At 44.5% G+C, this 25,762-nt stretch overlaps 1 protein-coding gene across 2 annotated transcripts in view; it reads right to left on the bottom strand.

Moving 5' to 3' along the window:
• The window catches only part of CUNH1orf21 (chromosome unknown C1orf21 homolog), a 105,899-nt gene that overhangs the window by 4,445 nt on the left and 75,692 nt on the right, over nucleotides 1–25,762 (bottom strand). For both annotated transcript variants that reach the window (XM_039726217.1, XM_039726219.1), the window contains exons 4-5: nucleotides 8,926–9,002; nucleotides 5,123–5,183 (exon numbers count right to left, since the gene is read on the bottom strand). In XM_039726217.1, coding sequence (XP_039582151.1) covers nucleotides 5,123–5,183; nucleotides 8,926–9,002 — 138 coding nt within the window. The remainder of the gene's footprint in view (nucleotides 1–5,122; nucleotides 5,184–8,925; nucleotides 9,003–25,762) is intronic.

The following is a 25,762-nucleotide window of genomic DNA, read 5'->3' as shown; positions in this document are numbered from 1 at the left end:
CAGGGAGGCAGCTGCCTACACACTCTGCCACAGCCTCCAGTAATAACATTACACTTAAGGAGATAATTCCTCCAGACCATTGCACTGCTCCATGCAGGATTCAGAGACAGCAGTTGCTTTTCCAGCCATTTTCCAGGACAGCCATCATCAAGATGGTTTTGCTGGCAAGCACTAAATGGGTAAACTTTTCACACTCAGCACTTGGTATGTTATAGCTTTTAATTTTTATTTCTATTTATTTCATGCAAGCTCTGGTAGGACGGGGCCCCTTCAAGGCAATGGACTTGAGCTTGCAGGGCTGAGCCCAACTCTGCTCTGGGCCACTCTGTGCAATTCATGGAATCCCAGAAGGGTTTGGGTGGGAAGGGACCTTAAAGCTCATCCCATCCCACCCCCTGCCATGGGCAGGGACACCTTCCACTATCCCCGGCTGCTCCAAGCCCCATCCAGCCTGGCCTTGGGCACTTCCAGGGATCCAGGGCAGCCACAGCTTCTCTGGGCACCCTGTGCCAGGGCCTGCCCACCCTCACAGGGAACAATTCCTTCCCAGTATTTCATCCAACCCCACCCTCTGGCAGGGGAAAGCCATTCCCCCTTTTCAAATGGTGTCCAGGCCCTTGCCCCAAGTCCCTCTCCAGCAAAAGGTCTGTGTCCTTCCTGTCCTGCCACTCTTTTCAGGGAGTATTTGCATGGGTCCATTTATTTGGACCCTATGGAATCAGGGTCCAAATACATTTGAGATGTTGAAAGAATTAAAAAACAACCGAAGTCTGGAGAAACTTCAGGAGAGACAGGTTAATTCCTCATCGTGTGTTACACAGCAAATCTTTGTGTGTCCAAATGCAGCATCTGACTAAATCAGTCCTTGATCCATCAGATTGGAGAGAACCCAGGTCATTAATTTACTTGCCTGAATACCAACACAAATTACCTGATATCAGGACATGTTTCTATCTTCTTAATCAGAGCTGATAGCTCAAAATCAGATTTTTCCCACCACAGGAGTGCAGTGACTGTCCCAGACCCAGCTGCAGCCAGTGGAGCCCATTTCTCCTCTGCTGGGCACAGCAGAGCTCAGATTTATCCAGCAGCAGCAGAGATCCCTTTAGGAGGACTGTTCAGTCACTCCCTGCCTCCTTCTCTAGTCTCCAAAGCCATATTTCTGTGTATTTCTGCCTTCATCTCTCAGGTCAAGCAAATCACTTGTACTCCTGACCCACATCTTTCTAATTTACTCTGGGGAACGCTCTCCTCGAGCTTAATTGCTGCTATTACCTGTTGCTCATCCTCCACTGGAATATATTTCTGTGATTTCAGGCTAATTTTCAATGAATGATGATAATGCTGACAGCAGATGAGCTGCCTCCTTCCCAGTGCCTGTCTCTGTTCCATTTCCCCCTGAACTCTGGATCACAGGTGCTTTTTGTCTCCCAAAGCAAAGCCTGTGACTCTATTCCCAATAACCTCAGTGAGTGGGAAGCCCCAGGAGGACTCACTGCAGCTGCTGCCAGATGTTGGGAACATTTCTGAGCCTGCTCTGCCACCACTCAGGGCCTTGTGCTGCACCCAACTCCTTCTCTTCCCCTCTGCTCTCCTCTCCATGCTCTGCCACAGGTCAGAAAGTGTTTGGACAAGGCTTTTAGGCACGTGGTGGGATGCTTGGGGTTGTGCTGTGAGTTGGACTCCAGGGTCCCTGTGGGTCTCTGCCAGCTCAGGATGTTCTAACCACATAGTACAGTAACTACACTCCCTGTGCTGTCACTGCTCAGCTCCTCCAGCTCCCAGGCTCCCATCTAACCTCTGACTCTGGCTTCTCATCAGGTCTTGGGAGTATTTTTACCTCAAATTTTCATGTTTCTCAAAGGACTGGGCTGACTGCAGCAGAACCAGTACCTAAGCCCGTGCTGGAGGCTGACTTCCACATTCCCAGCCAGTCCTACCCCAGCCCTCACCCCAGTATTTCCTCCTCCCAGCAAACCCTTGAATGGCATTACCACCACCACAGGCAGCTCTGTACGTGCCAGTTCAGCTCCAGCTCCTGCAGCAGGGACAGACTCACTCAGAGACAGAGCAGATGTCCCCCTCACAGTGTTTTGACACTGAGTTTTGGTAGACAGAAGCTCCATGCTTCATGACATTCTGTTTTTTATCTTTGGGTGACATTTGCAGGAGGCAGTGGAGCTTTTCAGGGACAGCCAGGAATGCACTGCTGGGGGCAGGACTTCCAGAGAAACTCTCCAGACTGTTTCAATAAGGCTTTTTTTGATCTCCAGGACTCACAAACATTTCCTGCTTGCAGCTGACGAAACACCAGCCCGTGTTCTTTCCATTTCACACTCTGGCTGCAGGAGTTTTATGAGTTTTATTCCACAGAATGGCTGTGCCAGCTCCAAGCCCTCATGCAATGCTCCTGCCCAATGCTCACTTGTCAGAGCTGCTGTTGAGTACTTGTGTCCAGTCACATTTTCTGGAAAAATCCCTTTGCCCAGGAGCTTTCTCCTGGGAAGCTGAGAAGCCTCAGAGAAAAAGGAAAACAATATCTCAGTTGCTTCTCCTCTGTTTTGCTGCTTTGGAATGTGGTTGGATATTGTTTACCCACAGGTGGTTGTTTCATTGGTTTCATGTGAATTGTTTTGACTCTTTGGCCAATCAGGATCAAGCTGTGTTGGGACTCTGGAGAAAGTCATGAGTTTTTCTTTAGTATCTTTTAGCCTTCTGTCTGTTCCTTTCTGTATTCTTTAGTATAGTTTACTATTCTTTAATACAATATCATAAAATAATAATTAGCCTTCTGAGAACATGGGTCAGATTCATCATTCCTTCCTTCACTGGGAACCCTGCAAGTACACTGCACTTGGATTTGGTGACCCAGCAGCCCTGGGGATCCCAGTGGAGCTGAGGGGGTTCTGCTCCTGGCTGGAGTTTCTGCAGCACAGCACACAGAGTCTCCATCACCAATCCAACAGCCACAGTAACCATGGGAACACCACAAGGTTTGGGACCTCACCAGCCACAGGCAGCACCCCCCACACATCCACAGGCTTTTTCAGCTGCCACTGATACAATCCTTCTAAATGTCTGACTGCTGTCCCCCACCTCCCTGGAGAAGGGACTGAAAATGCTGTTTAAGGATCAGACAAAACCCCTTGTATTTTCCAATCTTTTTTAGCATTTGTGTCAACACCTAGGAAAAAAATGCGTTCTGAGCAAAGATGAATTAAAAACCGCAAAACTTCTCTAATGAAGACTGTTTCCCCAGGCACGGGAGGTCCCCAAGGAACACAAATCCTACATTCAGCTGCACATTAACTCCTGCCAATCCCATCAGCTGTCAGCAACTGGGTCTCTTTGACAGATAAACTGTGGATTTCCTCTGAACAGACAATCTCCTGATCCCCAAGATAAATTATCCCCAGGATAGATTAGCCCTGGAGATCACCTGGGAATATCTCAAAGGGGATTCAAGCACAGGAGGCAGGGTCAGCTGCACCTCAGCTGGGGAATGAGGGTGTTAGTGCCCTGCCACAGACCTCGGGAACAAAAATTAACCAAAATCCATAATTACATACAGCCTGATGGCATTGTCTGGTCTGCAGATAAGATACATCTTTGGAAAATCCATTTTAGTGGAGACTCTGTGCTCAACATTCTGGAAGGTGATGATGTCCAGGAAAAGCAATCAGAATATTCATAGGGTGAATGCATTTATTCAAAGGAGATATAGCTGTACTATGGATATGTAGAAATTCTACCTTTAAATGCATTAGGTTACATAAAATCTTACCCCTGTGAAACACTGGGTACATAAATATTCTTCTCAGGAATCTATGACTCCTCACTTTTACTATTCCCCTTTATGGCTTCTTTTGTTTTCATAATTTCTATTCTTTAAGAGGAAAGTAACAAATATATTGCTTGGGACAAATAGAAGATGCACCCACTGCAGCACTCTGACTCCTAGGAGCAGGAGTGCTGGCAAAAAAGGCAGAAGTCCAGAGCCATGCAAGTAAAAATCTCCCTTCTACTCTACAACCAACACGACAACTTAATGGAATAGAACAGAAAAGAACAGAAGAACAGACTAGACCAGGCTAGAAGTATTTCAGTAGGAGGGGACCTACAATCATCAACTGCCTGAGCACTTCAGGGCTGACCAGAAATTACAGCGTGTTGTTAGGGGCATTGTCCAAAAGTCTCCTGAACACTGACAGGCCTGGGGCATCCAGCAGCTCTCTGGGAAGCCTGTTCCAGTGTCTGACTTCCCTTTCCACAAAGGAATGCTTCCTCATACCCAGTCTGAAACTGGAAGTACAAATTAGCACTCAGTGTACTGCTGATTAGCAATCAGCACTCAGTACAAATGAGTTCCTCGGTGTACTGCTACTGAGGAAGCAAATATTTAATACAAAGTATTAAAAAAAGATGCATGACTCCCAAATAGGCAGTGTAAAGAATAAAGTGGTGTGTGAACATCAGCTCCCCCATCTCCCTCAGCCACTCCCAGGATGAGCTGTGCTCCAGCTCCTTCACTGCTGCCTCACAAAGAAGCCAAGCGTGTCATTTAAAAGCTTTCTGAAACACACAAAAGCTGCTCTCAGGACAGCTGAGATATGCAAAGAATTATTCATCCTCTCCTTCAAAACATCTCCAGCACCATTATTTCACTGGCACAGCCCTGGGGCAGGGTTACCCACACTTACAGCCACAACCAGTGGCTATTTTGAGAATATTCAGCAAGAATTCCTGAGGTATCCCAGCATGAACATTCCAGCTGTCTCCCAATGAGATGAAAGTTCAACTCAGCAATGACTAAAATCTCACTGTGCTCTTCCCATTTACCCAGCATGGACATCCTGAACATCTGAGTTAGCCTGCCATGAATCCCAGACTGGTGACATTCCCACAAAACAAACGATTCTCTCAGTACCTCCTGCAAGCTCTTCACCTTCCTGGTCTTCTTTGCACTTGAACTGTCTAACCAAGGAGCTGGAAGGGAAATCTTGGGCCAGACCCCTCCAAATCATGGAGAACAGAGAGGGCTGCAGCAGGCAGGTCACTGTCCTACCCATGAAGCTGTGTCCATCCCTGAGGGAGACTGGATGCTCTCATTACTGTGCCTTACCTTTTCAATCTTTTCATCAAGCATTCTGAAGAATTCTTGTTGGCTTTCGGAGATGTGCATGCTGGAAGGCAAAGGAACAGTGTCAGTACCAACAGGATTTCTTCCATTATAGAACAGCCCAGGGTTGTTGAGGGGCTCAGCTGTCAGCTTCCACCACTGCGGAAAATAAATCGCTTTACGCTTTCATCTACAATGTCAATTTTTAATCTTTTTTCCCCCCCTGTTTTTTGTTTGCCCATGAAAAATCACTGCATTTAGTTCTGTGTACATGTGTAGCACTTGGGGTGGTATCTGGGATCCACACACATGCAGAGGAGACTGTTCCCTTTTCCAGGCTGACTGCAGGAAGTTGATAGCACAGAACCTCTCCCTCTGACAGGAAGAGTGGCAGCCCCCTCTCCTTCAGGAGGTTTTCCAGGACTGCCAACCTCACCACCATAGAATGAGACACCCACAACGTGAGGTTAAAGACTGTCCTCTTGTCCTGCCACTTGTTATGGGGGAGAAGAGACTGACAACTGCTACAGCCTCCTGTCAGGAGCTGTGCAGAGCCACAAGGTCCACCCTGAGCCTCCTTTTCTCCAGGCTGAGCCCCTTTCCAGCTCCCTCAGCCCTTCCTGGTGCTCCAGACCCTTCACTTCTACTAATTCTTCAGCACAAAGAGGCTCATTGATATGATTTTGCATTAGTAAAGAGGACTGGAAAACACTCTTTTTTCATTGTCTGCAAAACACTGATGGTCACACAAGACCACAGGTCCTTCCCCATGGGGAACATGCAAGCTAAAAACACAGAAAGGATGAGGAGACAAGGGTGAGGACGGATGGCAGGTGGTATTTGGGGTGTTTATTTATGCCTAGGGGATGGCAGGTGGTATTTGGGGTGTTTATCTATGCTAGGGGATGATCAGAGCCTCCCCCCTGCAGGAGTAACCCTCTCCAGGAAGCTGAGGCTGGAGCATCCTCTGGCCCAGCAGCAGGGAGGAGCACTGGGCTCACAGGCAGCTGGGGAAACGTGCCAGGGACTCCATGTGCAACACAAAAAGATGCAAAAAGGGGAGGATGGGGACCGGAGCCAGCGGTGACAATGATGCCAAACAGTCAGAAGGACACACAGCTCTTGGAGATTTTCCCCCAGCACAGAAAGCTGGCTTGGCTTGCTGAATTCCCACCCATCCCCTCTTCCTCAGAGTGATCCTTTCAGCTGTAGTGAGTTCATGCTCTCCCTAAGTGCCCAACAACGGGCTGCACTTCCCCACAAAGCTCAGCATTGAGCCCTCCCTGCTATGGGCTGGATGTATACAAAGATCTGCTTATGTGGGACATAAATGGAGCTCAGTTCACACCAGGAGGGCTCAGAAATGGCATTAAAACCTAAAGCTGGTGATTCACCAGCAGGAACAATTCACCTTTCAGTGGTTGAGGGAGTTCCTGTCCCCAGCTGTCTGCCTGTTCCTCAGGTTCCCACCTCCACCTCAGATGGGGAAGAGATGCTTTTTTTGGGACAGCTGACCCCATCACCTGCATATTCTGGTGCTTTGCAGAGGGTTTTAGGGCAGCGCAACCTTTTATGAGTGGGCAAGTGCTTGAAAAATAGTCTTGCCTTTACAACATCATAAATCCAGTTTCTAATAAAATGAGATAATACTGTACTGACTCACCCCAACCATAATTCGTAAGAGAACTAAAAGAAGGCAGAGGGAAAAAAAGGAGTATTGTATAGTCATATCCCTGAAAATCCCCACAGGATAATCCTACAGATCTGGTCTAGTGGAAAATGTCCCTGCCCATGGCAGGGAGGTTGGGTTAGCTGATTTTTCATGTGCCAACCCAAAGCACTGTGAGAGTTTGTGATTTGGCAGGGTAAAAGTGGTGTGAAATAACCACTTTCATTTGATACTTCAGGCTGCTGTCACTCCCTGAGTCACGGACCTGTCCCAGGGTACTTGGTGGGTGTGTGTTTGATCATTCAAGGTGTCAGGGGTGAGTCTGGTGATGAACAGACAGGGCAAGTGCCTGTGAGGTTGGGGCAGGGTGCAGGGGGAGCCCTGAAGGTGTGGCAGGTACCAGGACTGGGTGTAAAGAGGAAGGACCAACCCTTCTCCCTCTGCCAAAGACCCCCATAAAGCTACTGCTGGCTCCCCACAGCCCCTGGTTTTAAAGTCCAGGGCTCTGGATGGAAAAATCTAATTCCTCCTGCAGGGGGAAGAGCCCTCACAATCTTACTCTTCAGTTGACATCAAAATATTGTAAAATAATTGTAAAGTACCAAATTTATAATTTGGTACTCAGTCCATGTTTTGTTTAGAAGTAACACCCACTGTACCAGAATAGTACTGTAAGATGCATCTAATGATCCATCTATTAATCTCTGCTCTTCCAGCTGAGTAGACCTTTTCCACCCAATGACACCCCACCCTACAGTCAGAATTGTCATGGTTTTTAGATGATAAACCTTAAAAAAAGCAAATAAATTGTACATTATAACAGCTGCCTGCTGACTTGGCAATTAGCAGTTCAAACATGTGGCCACTTTATGAACAGAAATGCTGTGGTAGGTTGGGCAAACAGCAGAGCCCTGGGCAAACACTGGGGATCTACCCAACAACCTTATGTTACATTCTGCACCTCTCTAGGAAGTATCCTTATTTCTGCAGGTCTGTGACAGATATATTTATCTCTGTCAATGCAATGTAAAAAATGGGCTTTTTGGTCAGTTCTGATTTCTGTTGGGACTTTTCAAATTAGAGTTTTATGAAGGAATGGAAGCCATGGCCCTGTGCAATTCCTCTGCTGTGGATGTTCCAAAAGATGACCCAATGAAAGAACAGCTCTTAACAGCTCTTTTTTATCCCAGAGTAATTAACCTCATGTAAGAGCATCTTAAATACATCTCTGACCCTGCTGGAAGGACTGAGCCACAGTAATGAAGCACAGCATTGCTGAAGAGTGCTTCTACCTCCACCTCCCTACCATGAATTTCTTTGCAATTGCATCCAAAGCACTTGGCTTTTCCCTTTGAAAAGAGGCTGAATTACACTGTCAGCTGATTAGGAAACAGCTGAAGCTTCCAGACTTGAAATAGTGTTCAAGCCAATTGAGAGGCAGCAAGTTTTAAGTTAGTAAGTGCCCCAAGGGCAGGGCACAAGGAACAGCATTTCCACTGCTGTTCAAAACCCAAATCACAAACCTTCATCACTTGTTCTTCATGAACCCAGTATGTGGCTCTGTGCAATCAGTTATTCCTCAGCCAATTAGTGATTAAAATGTTACACTGAATTAGAAAAGAAATGAGTTACTACTATCAATAACCAGCTCTGCCACAAGAGGCAAATACTTCATGTAACACTGACTGACCCCAGGCAGAGCATGGGCACAGAACTGCCAACCAAGCAGCTACAGAACAACCTTCATTTTAACAACCTGACCATTCCCAGTCCTGGGCAGAACAGCTGCTAATCTAAACCAGGAACTAGCAAAAACTCAGCTGTATTTAGGAATACCAGTGGATATAGAGAAGTTTGTTCTGTGTAAGTTGTATAGAAAGCTGAGTAATAGCAGAGGGCCTTCTGTTTGGCACAATAGGATGCATCTCACCTTTCTTCAAGTCCTGCATCTTTGCTGTGCAAAGAAGTGGATGCTTCCCAGCCTTGGGACACAGGTGATCTTACCTCTAGCACTCAACTCAGCATGACTTTAGGGCTGCTAGGTCATCTGGTCTTTGCCCAGGCAGTAATTGTGAACCTCACGGACAGTGCTTTTGATTATTTGTATTATGATTTAAACAACAAAAACTGAACTTACTTTGCTCTGGGTTGATGTACTAATCCTGGGATCTCTTTATTAGATTTAAGTCTTGCATTTGAACTGGCACTTTTTTCCTGAAAGACACAAAGAGCACACAACAGCATCAGTATTTATTAAGCACACAAAGGTGACAGGCATTTGTCATCAGGGTGTCACACTCGGCTGGGTCCAGGCTCAACCGAATGAGAAAAGCTCAGCAAAAATGAAATCAGAGATAACACAAGAGATGAAATGACCCCAGGTGGGCAATTTTTAAACACCCTGGGCTCAGTGGCATGTGGAATTGCCTCTGGGTCACTGGATGAAATCCAGGGATCAAACTCCATGCTGGCTGGTAACTCTCCAGCGGTCCATGGAAAATGGGGGGTGCTCATATAAATCAATAACAGCACCAGGCTCCACCTCCCCCAGAGCAAGGCAAAGCACTGGGAAGGCAGTGCCAGAGTCACCCAACACCCCCAGGCTGGCTCAGAGCAGAGTGGGGAAGCATCAGCATCAAGGAACTGTCTGCAGGAGGAAGCACGTGTCAGATGTGCCAGGGAAGAGCAGCAACTGCTCAGCCACAAAACTGGGCACAAGGGGCCCAAAGAAGCAAGTCAGCTCTGATGATCCCAAAAATAAGGATGTGGGGCTGCTGGAGAGAGTTCAGAGAAGGCCACAGAGATGCTCCAAGGGCTGGAGCCCCTCTGCTCTGGAGACAGGCTGGGAGAGTTGGGGGTGTTCACCTGGAGGAGGCTCCAGGGAGACATTACAGCTCCTTGCAGTGCCTAAAGGGGCTCCAGGAGAGCTGGAGAGGGACTTGGGACAAGGGATGGAGGGAAAAGACAAGGGGAAATGGCTTCCACTGCCAGAGGGCAGGGATAGATGGGATACTGGGAAGGAATTGTTCCCTGTGAGGGTGGGCAGGCCCTGGCACAGGGTGCCCAGAGCAGCTGTGGCTGCCCCTGCATCCCTGGAAGTGTCCAAGACCAGGCTGGACAGGGCTTGGAACAACCTGGGATAGTGGAAGGTGTCCCTGCCCATGGCAGGGGGTGGCACTGAATCGGGCTTGAGGTTCCTTCCAAGACAAACAGGTCTGTGTTTATAGACAAGAACAGAACACTGTCCTTTGCAGAGGACCAGAACCATTAAAAACATCTTTAAAAAGGCCTGGGAAGGGAGAGTTGAGAGCCAGCACTGCTTGGTGAGACCTCCTCATCATGTCACAAGCTTCTGTAACCCAAAACTTAGTGCACACACATGTCTATTATCTCCAAAAGCCTTCAGAGGGATACAGCCCCTTCCAGATCCTCCCGGTGCCATGTGTTAGGGAAAGCTGCTGGGGCAGATGGGAGAGGTCTGAGTCAAATCTTAGAGCTCACCAGCTCCATAAATCCCTCTGTATTTCTCAGGCACGTCACACCCATGGCAATTTAAGAAACATAAACCAAAGAATCATGTTTTTGTGGGTAATTTCAGTGGTTTTATTTAGCCTTATTTAGTCTTTGTATGTCTGAATCACACAAGATTTTGGAAAGGGCTACTAAATCACTGAATAAAAAAAAAAAAAGAAGGCTGTCTAGCAGTTAATATTTTAATGAATAATTATACAAGGGCTGTAAACATCAACTGCCTCAGCATATTTAACACTGTTTAATGCATATCTTCTAATCCTCCTAACCAGGGAACAGTGCCTTGCATGAAAATAGCAGTGAGAGAGAAACAAGCCCTTCTTCCAGCCTTAACAAGGGTGTCTGTGTTTGCAGCCACTGCCTGCTCAGGATCCTGTGATATCACGCCAGAGCAGCAGAACAAAAAACAAAATCACTTTTTTCAAAGCATCTTCCACTCTCAGCAGTGCCAGGAGGGTGTGACGTGTCCATGTGTGTGATGAACACGTGTGTACACAGCCACACCACCCATGAGCTCATGTCTGACTCGCATGGCTGTCAAGGCAGAACAAAAAGAGAGGCATGGGTCTCAAGGAGAAGACAACAAAGCCACAAATCAGCTAAACCCCAGCCTCCTGAGCCTTCATCCTCAGATCTGCTCCACAGGACAGGAAGGGGAAGGGAAGACTCTGATCTACAGCTCCTGTGTTGGAAGCTGTGATAAATCAAGGCAGCACAAACTCAGCTTTCCACATCTCTGCTGTGGTTTGGTGTCAGTGCAGCTCTATCAGGAGCTGGAGTCAGTCCAAATCCCAGCCTAAAGAAACTTCTGGCACTTAGAAACAAATAGAAAGACACAAGAAAATTGTATGTTGCCTTCTCACTGTGGGTCCCAGAGCAATATTCAGAATATTAACTGACACGCATGGGAAAAGAGAAATAAAATTCCTGTTTAGTTGACTTCAAGATTCCAGAGTTTACTATTTCCCTCCTGTTGCTCCTGTTAATTACCACACCTCAATTATCTATTACAATTCTCCTATTTAAGAAAAGAGTAAGTTACCTTCTCCATCTGTTGCTCAGCAGGAACAGACAGAAAAGGAAGAGTTAAGAGAAAAACAAAACCCAACCAGGTCTCAAATTAGCTCATTGCTTTGTTTATAATTCTTATTTACAGCAGTGATATTTCACTGCACTGATCGAAATATTGGCTTGGATAAAAATAGATATTCAAAAATAATTCTTCCAAATGCAAACAAATACAATATTTTTTTTTTCCTCATAGCTTTGAAGACAAACTGACTCATCAGAAATTAATGGCTTGGCTTCTAATACTGAGCTAACAAAACCACCTTGAAATGCTTTAATGCAGTCAGATTGTTCTTCCAGACTGACTTGACTTTGGCTGAAGGGTCACTTCTTGCAGTCCAACCTCATTTTCTCCCTTATTTAACATTAAGTAAGTTACCATGCACCAAAAGAACCACAACTGGTTTTAGAGGCCTAATCTGTAGCAAATTGAAATGAGTATGCAGAAGCTTGGTTTTAATCTAGCTCTGCTTATAAGGATTATTTACAATAAATGCAGTAAATGCTGCCTCACACCACAGGCTTGAAAGGAAATCCCCCAGCATGCTGCACTTGCAGAGCAGCAGTAGCAAAAAAGGAGAATAGTGGACATTTTATTCCACATTGTTTTGCAATTAATCATTATCAAGGTAGGGCTGTCATCCAATCAAGGTGATTTCATGTGATAGATTTGTTAATTATTGTTAATTTCTCCATAAAGGATGCACTATCTCCAGGATTTCAGGGCACTAACAGATGGCAGTGACTCTGCTGCCAGATGCTATTAACACAGCAACAGCCACTACTGCCATTATAATTAAATATCTGTCAACATTTCCCTTGATGCCTCCCCTCTGACAGGCCCATTTCTAGAGACATGTGAACTTCATTTGAAGTATTTTGTTTTTCTTCATCAGGCTGCCACAGATTGACTCAGGTAAGCTGCTAACAGTCCTTATAAAATAATATTCCTGATTTATATCAAGGTGACACTTTTCTTCAAAGGAGCCAACAGCACATTTAAACTGCTTTCTAGACCTGAGCAAATCATCATTAAAGTCAGTTAGAGGAAAAATGAAGTATTTGTTTTCTTTTTATACCATAAAATATTCTTTAAAATAATTGTATTTGAAAAGGAGGAAGCAAATGCATCAGTTAGAAATTGATTGAATGATGAGATGTTAAATTTCAATATGCCAGCCCAGCACTTTTTAACCTCACTCAGTCATGAGCAGCAGCCTCAGGTAGTAACACCTCACATGGGCTGTCTGGATCCATCAGGATGAACAAGGGAGAAGCACTGACCCATGAGATTTACTCGAGTTTCCTTGCTTTATATGTACCTAAGGGCTCATTTTTTGTGCTGCCCTTTGGCAGGAGGAGAGCCTCTCTTTTTTTCTCTGTCTACCTGGAAGCAAAACCACCTGAAAACGTTATTTAGGGTAACTTTATAACGAAGGGGCAAATCAAATATGGAAAAATCTCAGATACTAGTCAAAGGAGATTATTCTGGGATGCAATTTCATCAGGGGAATCACATTAGCCCTGCCGGAGTGTGTACAGGCATCCAGTCCAGAAGGGTGTCTGAAACAGAATGTTTTAATAAATACTCTTGCTGTGCCAGGTCAGCCCAGCACGAAGGAGCTGCCCATGATGCCCCACCCCTGTCAGCATCTCCATCCTTAAATCCTTTTTATCCTATCATCCTTTTTATCTCTAATAAAATTCCTGCCCAGTTCCTCCTATCCTGATGATAGGAGATGTCTAAAAGCTGTCTGGACTTGACCCTGGGCAGAAGGTTCCAGACAGCCCTGCTTGAGTCATGGGGCTGGACCAGATGACATCCAGAGGTCTCTTCCAACCTCACCCAGCCTTTAGTTCAGTGATAAAGTATAATCAGAGCCTGGAAAAACCCACTTTTGAGTAGGTTTGTTGAGTTTTATCCCCAAGCAGCAGTGGGAGAGACTGAGGCCATTCAGGCATGCAAAAGGAAGGCAGCAGCAGACACAGGGCCTGGCATTCATCTTAGAAAAAAAACCTGATTCTGCAAAGCCAGCCAGCACCACGCAGTGAGTCTGCACTGACACAGGCAGTGTAACCCAGGCTTGGCAGGGAAAAGTCCCCTGCTTTCATCAGGGATCCAAAACGTGTTCCAGAGGGCAGACCTCATCCTGAAACCAGCCACTTAATGGAGCTCCTCCTTCCCAGGGAAACTACTGGGAAATTCTGCTGTAGGAACCCCAGCTCCTGGAATGCAGTATGGAAGTACAGGATTTGTAAAGCCCCCCAAAAAAGTAAAATTACTCAAAATGAGATACAAACAGGTAAAAAAAGAGAAATGAGTGGCTTTCTGCAGCTAACCAAAGGGCCTCCATTGCTGAGAAGACAGGGAATGCTGCTTTCAGTGTTTATTCACCAGTCATGCAGAGGGGCACACACAGTGGTGCAGTAACACATTGATAATTATTTTTAAATGCTTTTGAGATGCTAAAAACTATGAAGGGATTATTTTCAGAAGAACATCTAAGATGCCCTTTACACTCAACTCAAGCTGCATGAGCTCAAAAATCGGAAAAATCCAGCCAAAAATATAAAGTCAGAAAAATAAATAAGAAAACAAAGGAAGATGAAGGCAAAAGCTCCCTCTGGAGTGAATTGCAGGACTTCTCCTGCAGCATCTAAATACAGTTCACCCTCAGCCCAAGTCAATGGCCTTTGAGCTTTGATGGAGGACATCACTGAAGAGCAGGGGATAAAGAAAGGAGGGCAATTCCCTCCACTGAAGGGTTTTCACAACACATGTATTTACTTAGTCTAATGGCCACAACTTTCTAAATATCCTCATCATCTTTTCTCCCAGTCAATATTAGAAAGTCTGGGCTAATTAGTTACAGTAATTCCAGTTAGTTCTGTCGAGTAGCAGCCAAACACCAAGGTTTTATGTCAAAAGCAGAGATGGGAGCAGCAGCTGGCCTGAAAACAGGAAATCAGGGCAGGTAAACAGATTAAGTTACAAATAAGGCACATAAATGGTAAGTACTACAAATAAATCCTGCAGGGTAACTCTTCCCTGCACCTTTCCATCCTGTTCCCTTTCAGAGCTCTGAGCTTTTATCAACCCACATGAGTGAAACCTTGGGGGTCTTTATAGCTTGAGACACTACGGTCCAGAAAAATAAAATCTGGATTTCTATTTAAAAGTTCCTTTCTGTACACAGACTGATAAACCTCAAGGTGTCCCCTAGAGAAAACAGGAGGTGTAATCACTGGTGAAATGCCTCTGTTGTGAAATATGAGGATTATGCTGCCCTGACAATCAGGGTTTTCTGGTTCCTTCCGTGCTCCTCCGCAGCACTCCGAGAGGTCAGCCAGGATAAGAAAATGAGCATAGCAGAGATAAATAAAGCCAGAACACTCGTCTCCAAAGGTGCATGAAGTTTCAGGTCACCTGGGAAATTGCCTTGCTCCTGCAGAGGAGCCCTGCCCATCTGTGTAATAAACCCAAAGAGCATGGACAGGAAGAGAGGAAGGGACACATTTGCAGGACTGCCAGCAGGAGGGGATTTGCAGAATGAAGATGGGGAACATCCCCTCTCCTTGGCAGGAGGCTGAAAACACTGTCCCTCACAGCTGTATGCCCCAGAAATCCAGGTGGCAAGGTGCCTTAGAGCATGAAGAACAGTGGCACCAAAAGATATCCAAAATACTGCAAACAAAATATTGCGGGCAGGAGGATGACCTGCTCTCCAGCTCTCATTAATACACCTGATCTTCAATGGCTTGGGTACATCAGACAGGTTGAAACTTTCATCTAGCAAATAAAAATTAGGTAGGAAAATGTTTAAAACCCCATTGCTGATGACTTGGAAGACTAGGCTGACTCTTGAGGAAACTTCAGAGAACATTTGGCAACAAAAAGCACTTGGCAACCTTGCACTTCTGCAGGTATGTTGCTCTTCTGGATTGTAGAGCCACCCTAGATAACAAAACCTGGCTCAAAAATTAATTTTCTGTTTAATAAGCCTCTGTCATCAACTATTTTGTCTCTCTCGCTTAACCAGCTTTTACAAAAATACATTTATTTATAGTAAATGTAGATATTACTCATGCTCCCAGTTCTTCATGCGTGTCTCCTGAAGGCCTTTTTCCACCAAGTGCAGTAACACAGAAAGAGCTGGCAATGAGCATGAATTAAAGTCTGTGAAACATTTACAGCCAGGGACAAATGGTGTGAGAGAGAGTCAGGGTGTCAGGGTATTCCTGCTCCATGAAGGCACCTTGCTGGAGTGGCAGGAGGGTCACAGCACCACAGTTTTGCAGAACTTTTGACTGGGATGGTTTTGAAGAGTTTTACCACTTCAAACACATATGAGAGAACACAGCTAGAGAAATGTAGCTGGGTCTACATTTCCAGCAGCTATAGTAAATTCTTAAGCTGCTTTTCTAGAGCCAAAACTGGTCTTTTTCAGCCTGTTTTTGGAACATGCCCTACTTTAACCCTCTCTAAAATCAGTTTCCTGAGAGATGCCTTCACATGCAAGCAAAACCTCCACAGATCTTCCTGTGCTGTCAAAACCAAACAAGACTGATGCAGATGCACACATATCCTCCCTCACTGCCTTAATACAACATTTGGGGTTACACTGTAAGATGGGCTCATGGAAATTATGGTGACCACCAAACAGCCACACTGAGGGTATGGTAAAAATAGCAGCTGGTTCCCCCCACCTGCAAACAACAGCATGGTGATGGTGCTTCCTCTGGAGCCATGGTGGTCACTGGCTTTGATCTGTCAACTGCAGGTTTGGGCAGACTATGCTTATTACAACCACGTAGTTCTATAAAGTGCACTGACATTAACCAAGTCTTAACAGGGAATTTAGTAGGATACACCTAAGATGGAGCAGCTCAGCCGTGAGGGAAGGCTGAGAGAATTGGGATTGTTCAGCCTGGAGAGGAGAAGCTTCAGGGTGACCTAAATGTGACCTTCAGTGCTTGAAGGAGCCGAAAGGAAACATGGGGAGAGACTGTCTACAAGAAATGGAGTGCCAGGACAAATGGGAATAGCTTCCCACTGCCAGAAGGGAGGATATTGGGAAGGAATTGTTCCCTGGGAGGGTGGGAGGCCCTGGCACAGGGTGCCCAGAGAAGCTGTGGCTGCCCCTGGATCCCTGGAAGGGTTCAAGGCCAGGTTGGACAGGGCTTGGAGCACCCTGGGATAGTGGAAGGTGTCCCTGCTATGGCAGGGGTGGGATGAGATGAGCTTAAAGATTCTTTCAACCCAAACCATTCTATGACCCTACGAAAATACTTTCTGCCTGCTTGTTCCAATCTTGGTTTACAAAGGATGGAACAAGGCAAAACAAAGACAAAGTCCTTCTGGGTTTGTTACTTATGATTAAGAGGAAAACCTGAGCTAATTAAAGCTGTGGTGCAAATGAAAAGATACTGTTACGCCATAGGTAAGCAGAGTGAAATGGTAAGCAAGAAATTATGAATGATGTAACCCTGAGAAGTGAGATAACAGAAAACCAAGAGTGGTGCTACTCAGCAATACAAACACATTCACTTCAGGAAGGGTTTGTGTGTTCCAAACCAGCAAGAATTCCCTACAACAAGCTCTCATTCTCCCAGCACTGTCCAAGGCTCTAATTTTGAGATTTTCAGTAATTGCAATTATGCAAATGCCATTGCTGGAACATATTTTCAATGTCTGTATTTTGCTCCTCTCAACGTCTGTTTTATTTGCATTAATTCTCAAATTTGCACCAGGCATAAGATTTAAGACCCAAGAGAATCAATAACCGCTCTTGCTACATGGCAAATTCCAGCACGCCTGGGTAGAATGTGCATTTTAAAGGACATAATAGTTGGAATATTATTAAGTATCACATATGTACTATGACACACATGAGAAACATTAGGACTGCAGGAGAAGCCTTACATCTGATCCGTGTATTTCGTACCACGTTCTCCTTGTTTTAGTTAGCAGTTACTTTTGAACAGCAGAAAGAATCATTACTGTTTCACAGACTACAGTGGCCTGCTCACTTACTGCATTTCCAATCCTCAGCTATGTAAGCGTGGATTTTGCCTGGATTCTCCCAACACATTTATCTGAGAGTAATACTGAGAAGAGAAACCTATACATCAGAATAGAAGACAATAATAAACGGCTTAAAAATTTTATAAGCCATTTAAATCAGTAATGGAGGCTGGGGTTTAAGTGTTTATCTCCTCTAAGGTTTCCTTGGAAGAAGAGCAGATAAATAAATGTAACTCTTAAGCGTTGGCAAAATGAGGCACCAATATATTCCAATGAGGATGTAGAAATATAGCTCTGATGCTCAGGGTGGTGTGGGTTAGAAGATATCCAAACCAATATTGGGAGAAGAACTAGCCTAAAATACAACTACAGGCCTGGAAATACTCAAGTCCAACATTTAAGACATTAATGGTTAGATTCAATGATCTCAGAGGTATTTTCCAACCTTAGCAATTCTGTGATTCTGTCAACCTAAGATGACCAGTATTTCACAGTCCCAAAATGACTGTATACCTGTTATAGCCTTTGATATCCACTCTCCTTTTCTATCCTCTCATCTTCTTCATCCCCTCTTCCCAAAACCACTCCTCATAGGTGGGAAAGGACATGGAGGAGACTCAAAATGAGCTCTGCCCTCCTCTTCCAGAAGGCAGCAAATCTTTCCTCCAGGAAAGGCTCAGAGCCAGCCTGGGGTGGCTGTGTGCGTGAGCCCAGCAGTGCACGAGCCCAGCCAGGGGTGGGATTTGGTGTCAGCTCCCTTGGGAGCGACCAGCCATGGAAAAGGAGACACCACTTGTCTCTGTGCAAGATCAGGCAGGCAGGGATGGATCCATCGTTCACCCACAAAATTTCAATGTCTCTCTCGATCAGAACATGAAACAGCACAGTGAAACCCTACAAGATCAGTCTCCTCAGATCTTCACCTGGTATCAACCATCACAAAAGTAAGATATTTCAAAATACCACCCAATTGCACCACCCCAGGGCACGGACCCAAACCACTTCAACAGATTTCTGTCTAACCTGTTCTCCAAACTCCCATCCCACAGGTTTTCCCAACAGTCTGTCTTTCATTTCACCACTTCCCTGAAAGTTCAAACGTTTAACCTTCTACCCAGCTTTAATCCTTGCCTGATGCCTTCCTGCCTCTCTCAGCACTCATGGAGAAAATACAATTGTCGTGCCTTTTAAAGCAACGTCTCCTATATCGGATGACTCGTTTCCTTCTGTATTTTTAGGCTAAACAAATCAACTCCTTCCATCTTCCATTACAGCTTACGTTTGCTAAGCATCCTATTCTTGTCACTCCCCTCTGGCTCTTCCCCATTTGCCCACATCTTTCCTACCAAGCACATTTCCAATTTCAGCCACAGTATTTAAAGCCCCTCTGAAGTCAGGATGGATCATGTGTATTGCCATATGTATTTTTTTTTATTCCTGTTTTTAGTTCATTACCTCAAACAAGAGAGGCTGACCTACAACAGATACAGGGAGCACCTGTAACCTATGCATTCATACTCAAAAAAACCTAAGGCAAAAGAATGTTGAAGGAGAAATTAGCTAACCTCACCTTCTCTAATGGCTACAAAACATTTGTGGTACAGGGCTCAAGATGTCTCTCACACCAAAAAAGTTGGTGGGGATGGTTTGCCTTCTTACCTCAATGCTTGAAATATTAAACAAAACAATTTGGTGCTAACATAAATATCAGGAAGTAAAAAATCCACATGTTCTATGACTCACCATCATGTCTCCTTAAAATTAACCAAAATCACATGCAACATGCAAAACAGGTGTACTTAAATAATTTCAATTTTGCTGTCTAAGAAAAACTGGCTTCCGATTTCCAGCCATTTGCAGACACCAAGTTTTAACACAAGCTCTATTTTCTTTTCAAGGGAGGTGAGTGAAAAGATAAGCACCTCTAAAATTTAATAGGATTGTCCCATCACAGGAACATTGAAAAATGATGGACCAGCATGTCCCAAACAAGAAAGCTCTCTGCCTGAGTCAGAAGTGAACTCCAATGCATGGTCATCAGCATAGTACTTACAATGAGGAGAAAACCAGAGTTTAGTGTGGAGATGTGGCCTTATTTTTCACTGCAATGTTGTACTATTAGCATTCAATTACTTCCCTGCACTTAATTAACTCCTTGTTGAATCTTAATGTGATAATGAGAACTTTAATTCAAACCATATACCACGTCAATGCTATGATCCTAACAGCAAAAATAGATTTTATTTAAGTCACCCAAGCCACATAATTCCTCTTCCTTTTTATAACACTGTGATTCATATAAAGGCACAGCAAATGCATCAGGACAAGAATCTTCCCGGATTGCCACTACAAAGATTAACAAAATCTATTTTGAAATCAAAATCAGTTGGCTGTGATTAATAGTTCTCACTTGTTCATCTCTCTGCTAACTGAAGAGCAGCAGAGATGGTGATCGAGGCTCTCTGGAGATCCTGTATGTATGTTCAAGTACCTGGTTAGATCATTCATTCTGACAAAACTGTCACCTTTTGAACAACCCACAGCAGAGACAACCTGATACGAATCCCTCTCTTGGCCCTTCTATGCCTCACACTTCATAAACACTCAAAACCAGACTAGAGACCTACCAAACCCAGAACATCAAGACCCAACAAGGAGCTCACTTGACCTTCCAGCAGGCTCTTCAACTCGATAAGACAAACACCAACAACAGATAATGTGACTTTACAAAGAAAACTGGAAACATCACACTTGGCACTTAGCAGCCAAACCTAACAATCTGACAAATCTCTGCTAAACTTCCCAACCTGAAGGATTGTAAAAGCAGTTTTGAAACAAACGGAGGCATGAAATGTGTGTGAGGATCATGTGTTTCCCCCACCAGTAAAATGCAAAACTGCTCTAATTCCCTAACTCTTCAGGGAAAAAAGCCTTCCACATCACCCAGGCTTTGGGATGTATGTCCTTAACAAAACGTGCCTAAATTCACTGCTAACAGTTTTCCTGATGTAAACTTCAACACTTTTCTCCTGGATCTGCAAAGCCCTTGAAGAATCAGAGATCCCTAAACATCCCTAAGCACGGAGGTGCCTAAATCCCCTGCAGGTCAGTGGTGCACAGGCCCACTCGCTGCTCTCCTGAATCACAGCCTGCACAAGTCCTCCAGCATGTGCTGAAGACTTATCTTGCAGTTATCAAACAGGATGATAACAGGAATGGCTCCATGCTGGAAGGACTCTGTTCAGAACAGCTGGGTGAGGCCCGCAGGGAGGGAAAGCTGACGGGGAAGATGGGCGAACAACCCGCCCCAGGAACAGCATCCTGTGCTATTGGCAAAACTGCTGAAATAACCTTCAGCAGAGAAAGGAAGGGCGAGCAGCAGATGGGGATCACAAGATGAGGGCACATTTTATGATGTTTAAACTTCACTTATACAACAGTGATCATCTGAGTGTAATGAGCAGCAGGAAATAGGTTCCTTTCAGCCAAGGCTCCTGTACTCCTTTCCTCTAAATGAAGAGTCACACATGGCCTAAACTTACAGCTATAAATAAGCAGGTGGTAACATTGCACTGCCCTAATTAAGTTCTAGGGTCATTAAATCCTTTCTGTTGCTATGCACAGGGCTTGCTACTTTGCCTCAGTCATTGCAAGGCCTTGCCATGTGCTGCTCACCTGAGTTCCTGCCTCAAACCTGAGATCCTACGCCCATGGACTCTCTTCTCCAGCCCTCCCATGGACCTTCCTCACCAAGTGAGCAATTTGTGACCGTGCAGCCCCAGACTGGGCTGGTTCTCAGCTCCCTTCCCCATCCCCTCACTTCTGAAAGGCCACATCACGCAGCTCACTCAGCAGCTGGGGTGCAGGGAATGCTCAGGATGTTGTCAAGGCTTATCTGGGAAGACAAATGCTTAGATGATTAGCCAGTCTGTTCATAATCCTCAAATTCAGAGTTTAGTTTAAGCCCCAAATTCCCGGGGTTTAAAATTGCTTTCAATAAATTTTAATACTAGGCACTTTGGGCCCTACAGCCACCCCCATGGACATCCAGCAGATGCTCTCCTGAACTGACCAGAAACTCTGGCCAGCATTAATAACACAATATGTGTTCTGAGAATATTTTTCAATATCTAAAGGTATTTATTTTCCTCTCAACAGGTCCCGCTCTTATTAAGAGTGCAACTTCACAGTCAGCTTGGAATCATGGAGTGGTTTGGGTTGGAAGGGACCTTAAAGCTCATTCTGTTCCAAGCCCTGCCATGGGCAGGGACACCTTCCGTTGCCCCAGGCTGCCCCAAGCCCTGTCCAACCTGACCTTGGACACTTCCAGGGGTGGGGCAGCCACAATTCATGGCCATTTGCCTGTGGTCTGACACTAAACAAAGAAGACTGCAGAGGAGAATCTACAGATGTATCGGGAATAAGTCCTTCATTCCAAACATTCAATAAGCTGGACTTTCCAAATGAATTAGGAAAGCAAATTTTGCAGCATAATTATCTTGTTGAAAGACAAAAAGATCTTTCAAAGTGTTGTTTAAAATTCTTTGACATTGAAGTATTGATTTAAACACTGTAGAGTTACTATTTATCACAAAAACCAGAGAACAGTGAATAATTTCAAGACAAGAAAACTAATAAAATAACTAGTAATAAGATTTAATTCTACATGTAGTACTCTGCTTCTTGTTACATTTGGTCTCAGCTATCAGCCTAGTGTAAAAGCCAGCCAAGAATTCTTCAAGCCCTGCCAGAGCTACAAATACTAGCCAGAAATATTTGTCGTATCACAGCTCAGTTTCCAAAAAGTAAGATGCTGGACTTTTACAGCCAGAAAAATATAAGGCGCAAAGGACAATAAAAAATGAACTTACTTAACATTGCTGGAATGCATCAGATCAAACGAATCCAAGTACTCTTAATCCTGTAGGACTGCAGCATGACAAATACACTTCATTTAGATACTCAGCCCCCGTGAGTCAAACCAGTCTGGAAGATTCAGCCTCACAATTGCTGGATGCTACTCAATTAGCGTGAGGCAATGATTTCCAGCCCTCAGCAACCGAGGCAGCCTCCTCCTCTGGAGAGCCAGGCAGCTTTACCTTGGATTAAACTGATCGATTTTTCCACTGCGTGCACAGAACAGCATCGTCAGGCAATTTGAGTTCACTGGCCACGTTATTAATGCACTTTGCTAATTTTTTCAAAGCACTCATAAAATACAAAAGCATGGTGTCTTAGAAAGGGGTGTAATTGCAGCAGCAGCTTCTGCAACACGTGTATCTCCAAGGAGAATTCATTGACACAGACATGCCCTGAAGAAGTTTGGGCTTAATATTTCCTTACTGTTGGGTACCATATCTTCAGCCACAGGCAGTCCTATTCATTTCAGCCAGCCCACCTGCTGCAGTGAGCCCTGCTCCCAGGAGAAAGACACCAGCAAGAATGAGTGTCTCCCAAGGAAACCTCTTTGCTGTGTAGCTCAGAGCCCAGATATTCAGTAACACTAGTCAAGGTAAATCCCATGTACAAGCCTAACAAATTAGGAAAACATTAGGAACCCTATTTCTTCATCTTGGATCAGGAAAAAATTAAGAGCAAACCCAAATTCTGGATCTTGGCTCAGTCACAGGTGTGCAGATGCCCAGCCTCCAAGCCAGGAAAAACTGCTCTAAGATCCTCTTTTCACCCACCCTACTGTAAAACATCAGCAATGCTCAGCTGTCCACCTAGAATATTTACCTATTTAAATGCCCTGAAAACTATCAATGACTGGAATCAGGAATGTGTAAACATATTGAAGGTACTGACTCTGGAAGAAATTTAACACAGGATTTGTGTACTATTTTAAAGAGCATGAGAAAACCCTTCTCCAAGCTCATTTTGACATAATATAATGATGCCAAAAGTTCACTACTTACACGTCTGTGCTAATTGATCAGAGTGGCTGAGTCTAAGCTGTGACTAATACCAAAGTGCAAAGCTGGCTGAGAAGAAGGTACTTTACAATGGAACATTGTTTAAATGGAGGAATACATCAAGTAGGATTTTGCTGGTATCTGTCCTGGAGCTGGATTTTCACTAGGGATTGGGATGATGAATAATAATGAACTGGAGACTACAACTGCTTTCCAAAATCCCACAGAGCACCAAGCCAGGAAAGGCTCCATTTTGCAGCATTCAAAGTTATCTTGACAACTTGGAGAGATGTCCTGTAAAAGTCAGGGTATCATTCAAACAAGGCCCAAGTCCTAGGTAGTACACCAGCAGAAATAACCAACAGGATACAATAACACATTGATATATCAATAATAAAATAATCAACATGGAAGCCTTAGCTTATGCAGTAGCTGTGCTGGACAGGATCTAGAAGCTTGCTGGACACCAGCCATCAGTATCCAAGCCAGGCCTCATCCTGATGCATCCAGAAGCTGGGATGGCTGCAGAATGAGTGACTTGGCTACAGGCACCAGCAAAGAGTCAAAGAACAAGAACGACAATGACTCCACATGAAGTGGAGAAAACACTCCATGAACTAGAGCTCCTCAGCCTCCAAGGTGACAGCAGTGATACACAATGTTCTCCTGCTTTCCATACCTACCACCACCCCAAGGACCAACAAATGGATCAGCAACATGGGGATTTGGATGGTAAAGTGTTTAACTAACACTGTGGTAGCAGAGCTCCAGCCCTTGCGCTGTATTCTTCACAAACCCAACATGCCTTCCCTCCTCTATCAATCCTATTCCCAGCAATCAATCCTATTTCATGCATTCTTGATCCTTTTCCTAGTCCACTCCCACAACTTTGCTCCTGACAACTTCTTTATTCATGTAAAGCAATGAGCTTGAAGCAAGAGTAGAGTAATTATTTGGTATCTCCCACCCCAGTGATAAGTTCCTCTAAACTCAATTAATCACGAAGAACTGCTGGCAGCTCCCTATTTGCCAGCAAGATACACCAAAGTAATAAGTGATTTCACATTCTGCTTTTGAAGGCAAGCTATTAAATTCACATACTGTATTACTTTAATCAAGAATAGTTAATTAAGCTGTTCCCCTGATATGAATTTTTATCATTCTGCACCAGCCATACATTACATTTTTACGACTGAGTCCAGGCCCATGATGCATGTTTGCAATCTGTCTTTCCAAATTAATCTGTCACCATTTGTAAACTCAAAGTGGATCCAATACATTCGGTCTCAAAGGTAACTGGGCTGAGTTTGGGGACACTGGGGACTGGAGGGTGAGGGATGCTGAAGCACCACTCCACAAAAGAGTTTCAATGAATTATAAGCCACCCACCACGACACAAAACACATTGTTAATATTTTAGTCTGTTTGCCTTGTTTTATTTCCTTAAGTGAACTCGGCTTCATGCTCTATGCTACTGTTCATAAAATCAACTCAATAACTTATATGCTCATAGTAATCATCAGCATCCATAATGCAGGAGTCCTAAGTGCAGGCCATAAAGCAAGGGAGATCTGGAGTGTCAGGTTATTAAAAACATTAACATATGATATGAATCTAAGTCTAAATTTATTACAAGCAAAACTCTGTAACTTTCTGTTCCCGGAGCTTAAGGACAGGCTAATAACACAATGTTTTTCTAGAAAAACAGACTTCAAACACAGCAGCCAAAGAGCTAGATATGGATCTCTTATCTTTTAAAAGTACTCACAGAAGTAGAATAGCAAAAAGAAAAAAAAATGACATCACTATCTGGCAATGTGACTTAATAATAAGAAAATAGGTTCATGAAGTAAAAAAGTGAACAAAATGAAAACTTGGACAAGTTTTTCAAATATTAACTGGGACTGCTCTGTTATTATGCTGTGAGAATCAGCTGGAATTTACCCCCAGGAAAAGAAGGAACACAGAGAAGATGTGTCATACCATCTAGCCTTTTGTGAATCTATGCCATCAAATCAAGCCCAGCCTTCCATAATCCCATCCATCCACTTTTATTTAGGTTTTCTAAAAGGCAAACTGATGAGGTTGATATGAACTGGCTCTTTTCACACCTCACAAGTTTACATTTTTTTTAAGGCAATACAACCAAAGGAGGCGGTTTAACACGGGACTACTGGATCCCCAGCTCCATCAAGAACCCACTGAGCTGGCCCTGGCAAAGCCCCTGGCTATGGAGACACAGGGAGAAGCAAATCACGGTACTTGGATCACTTATCTTTCAATGAAGACAGAAAAAACAACTGTATTTTGTTTATTTTAGTGAGAAATCAAGTGCAGCCAGAAAAACAGTTACCAAAACTCAAGTAGGCCCACAAGGAACATGCAAGTCTACTCCATGAGCCCTTGAATTGGCTCTTGGCCCTTCTATGTATTTT

This window comes from Passer montanus, unplaced genomic scaffold, assembly GCF_014805655.1.
Source record: "Passer montanus isolate IOZ18808 unplaced genomic scaffold, ASM1480565v1 scaffold58, whole genome shotgun sequence".
Classification (NCBI taxonomy): domain Eukaryota; kingdom Metazoa; phylum Chordata; class Aves; order Passeriformes; family Passeridae; genus Passer; species Passer montanus.
Note: the sequence above shows the minus strand (reverse complement) of the source record. Positions and strands in the feature narration are given on the sequence as shown.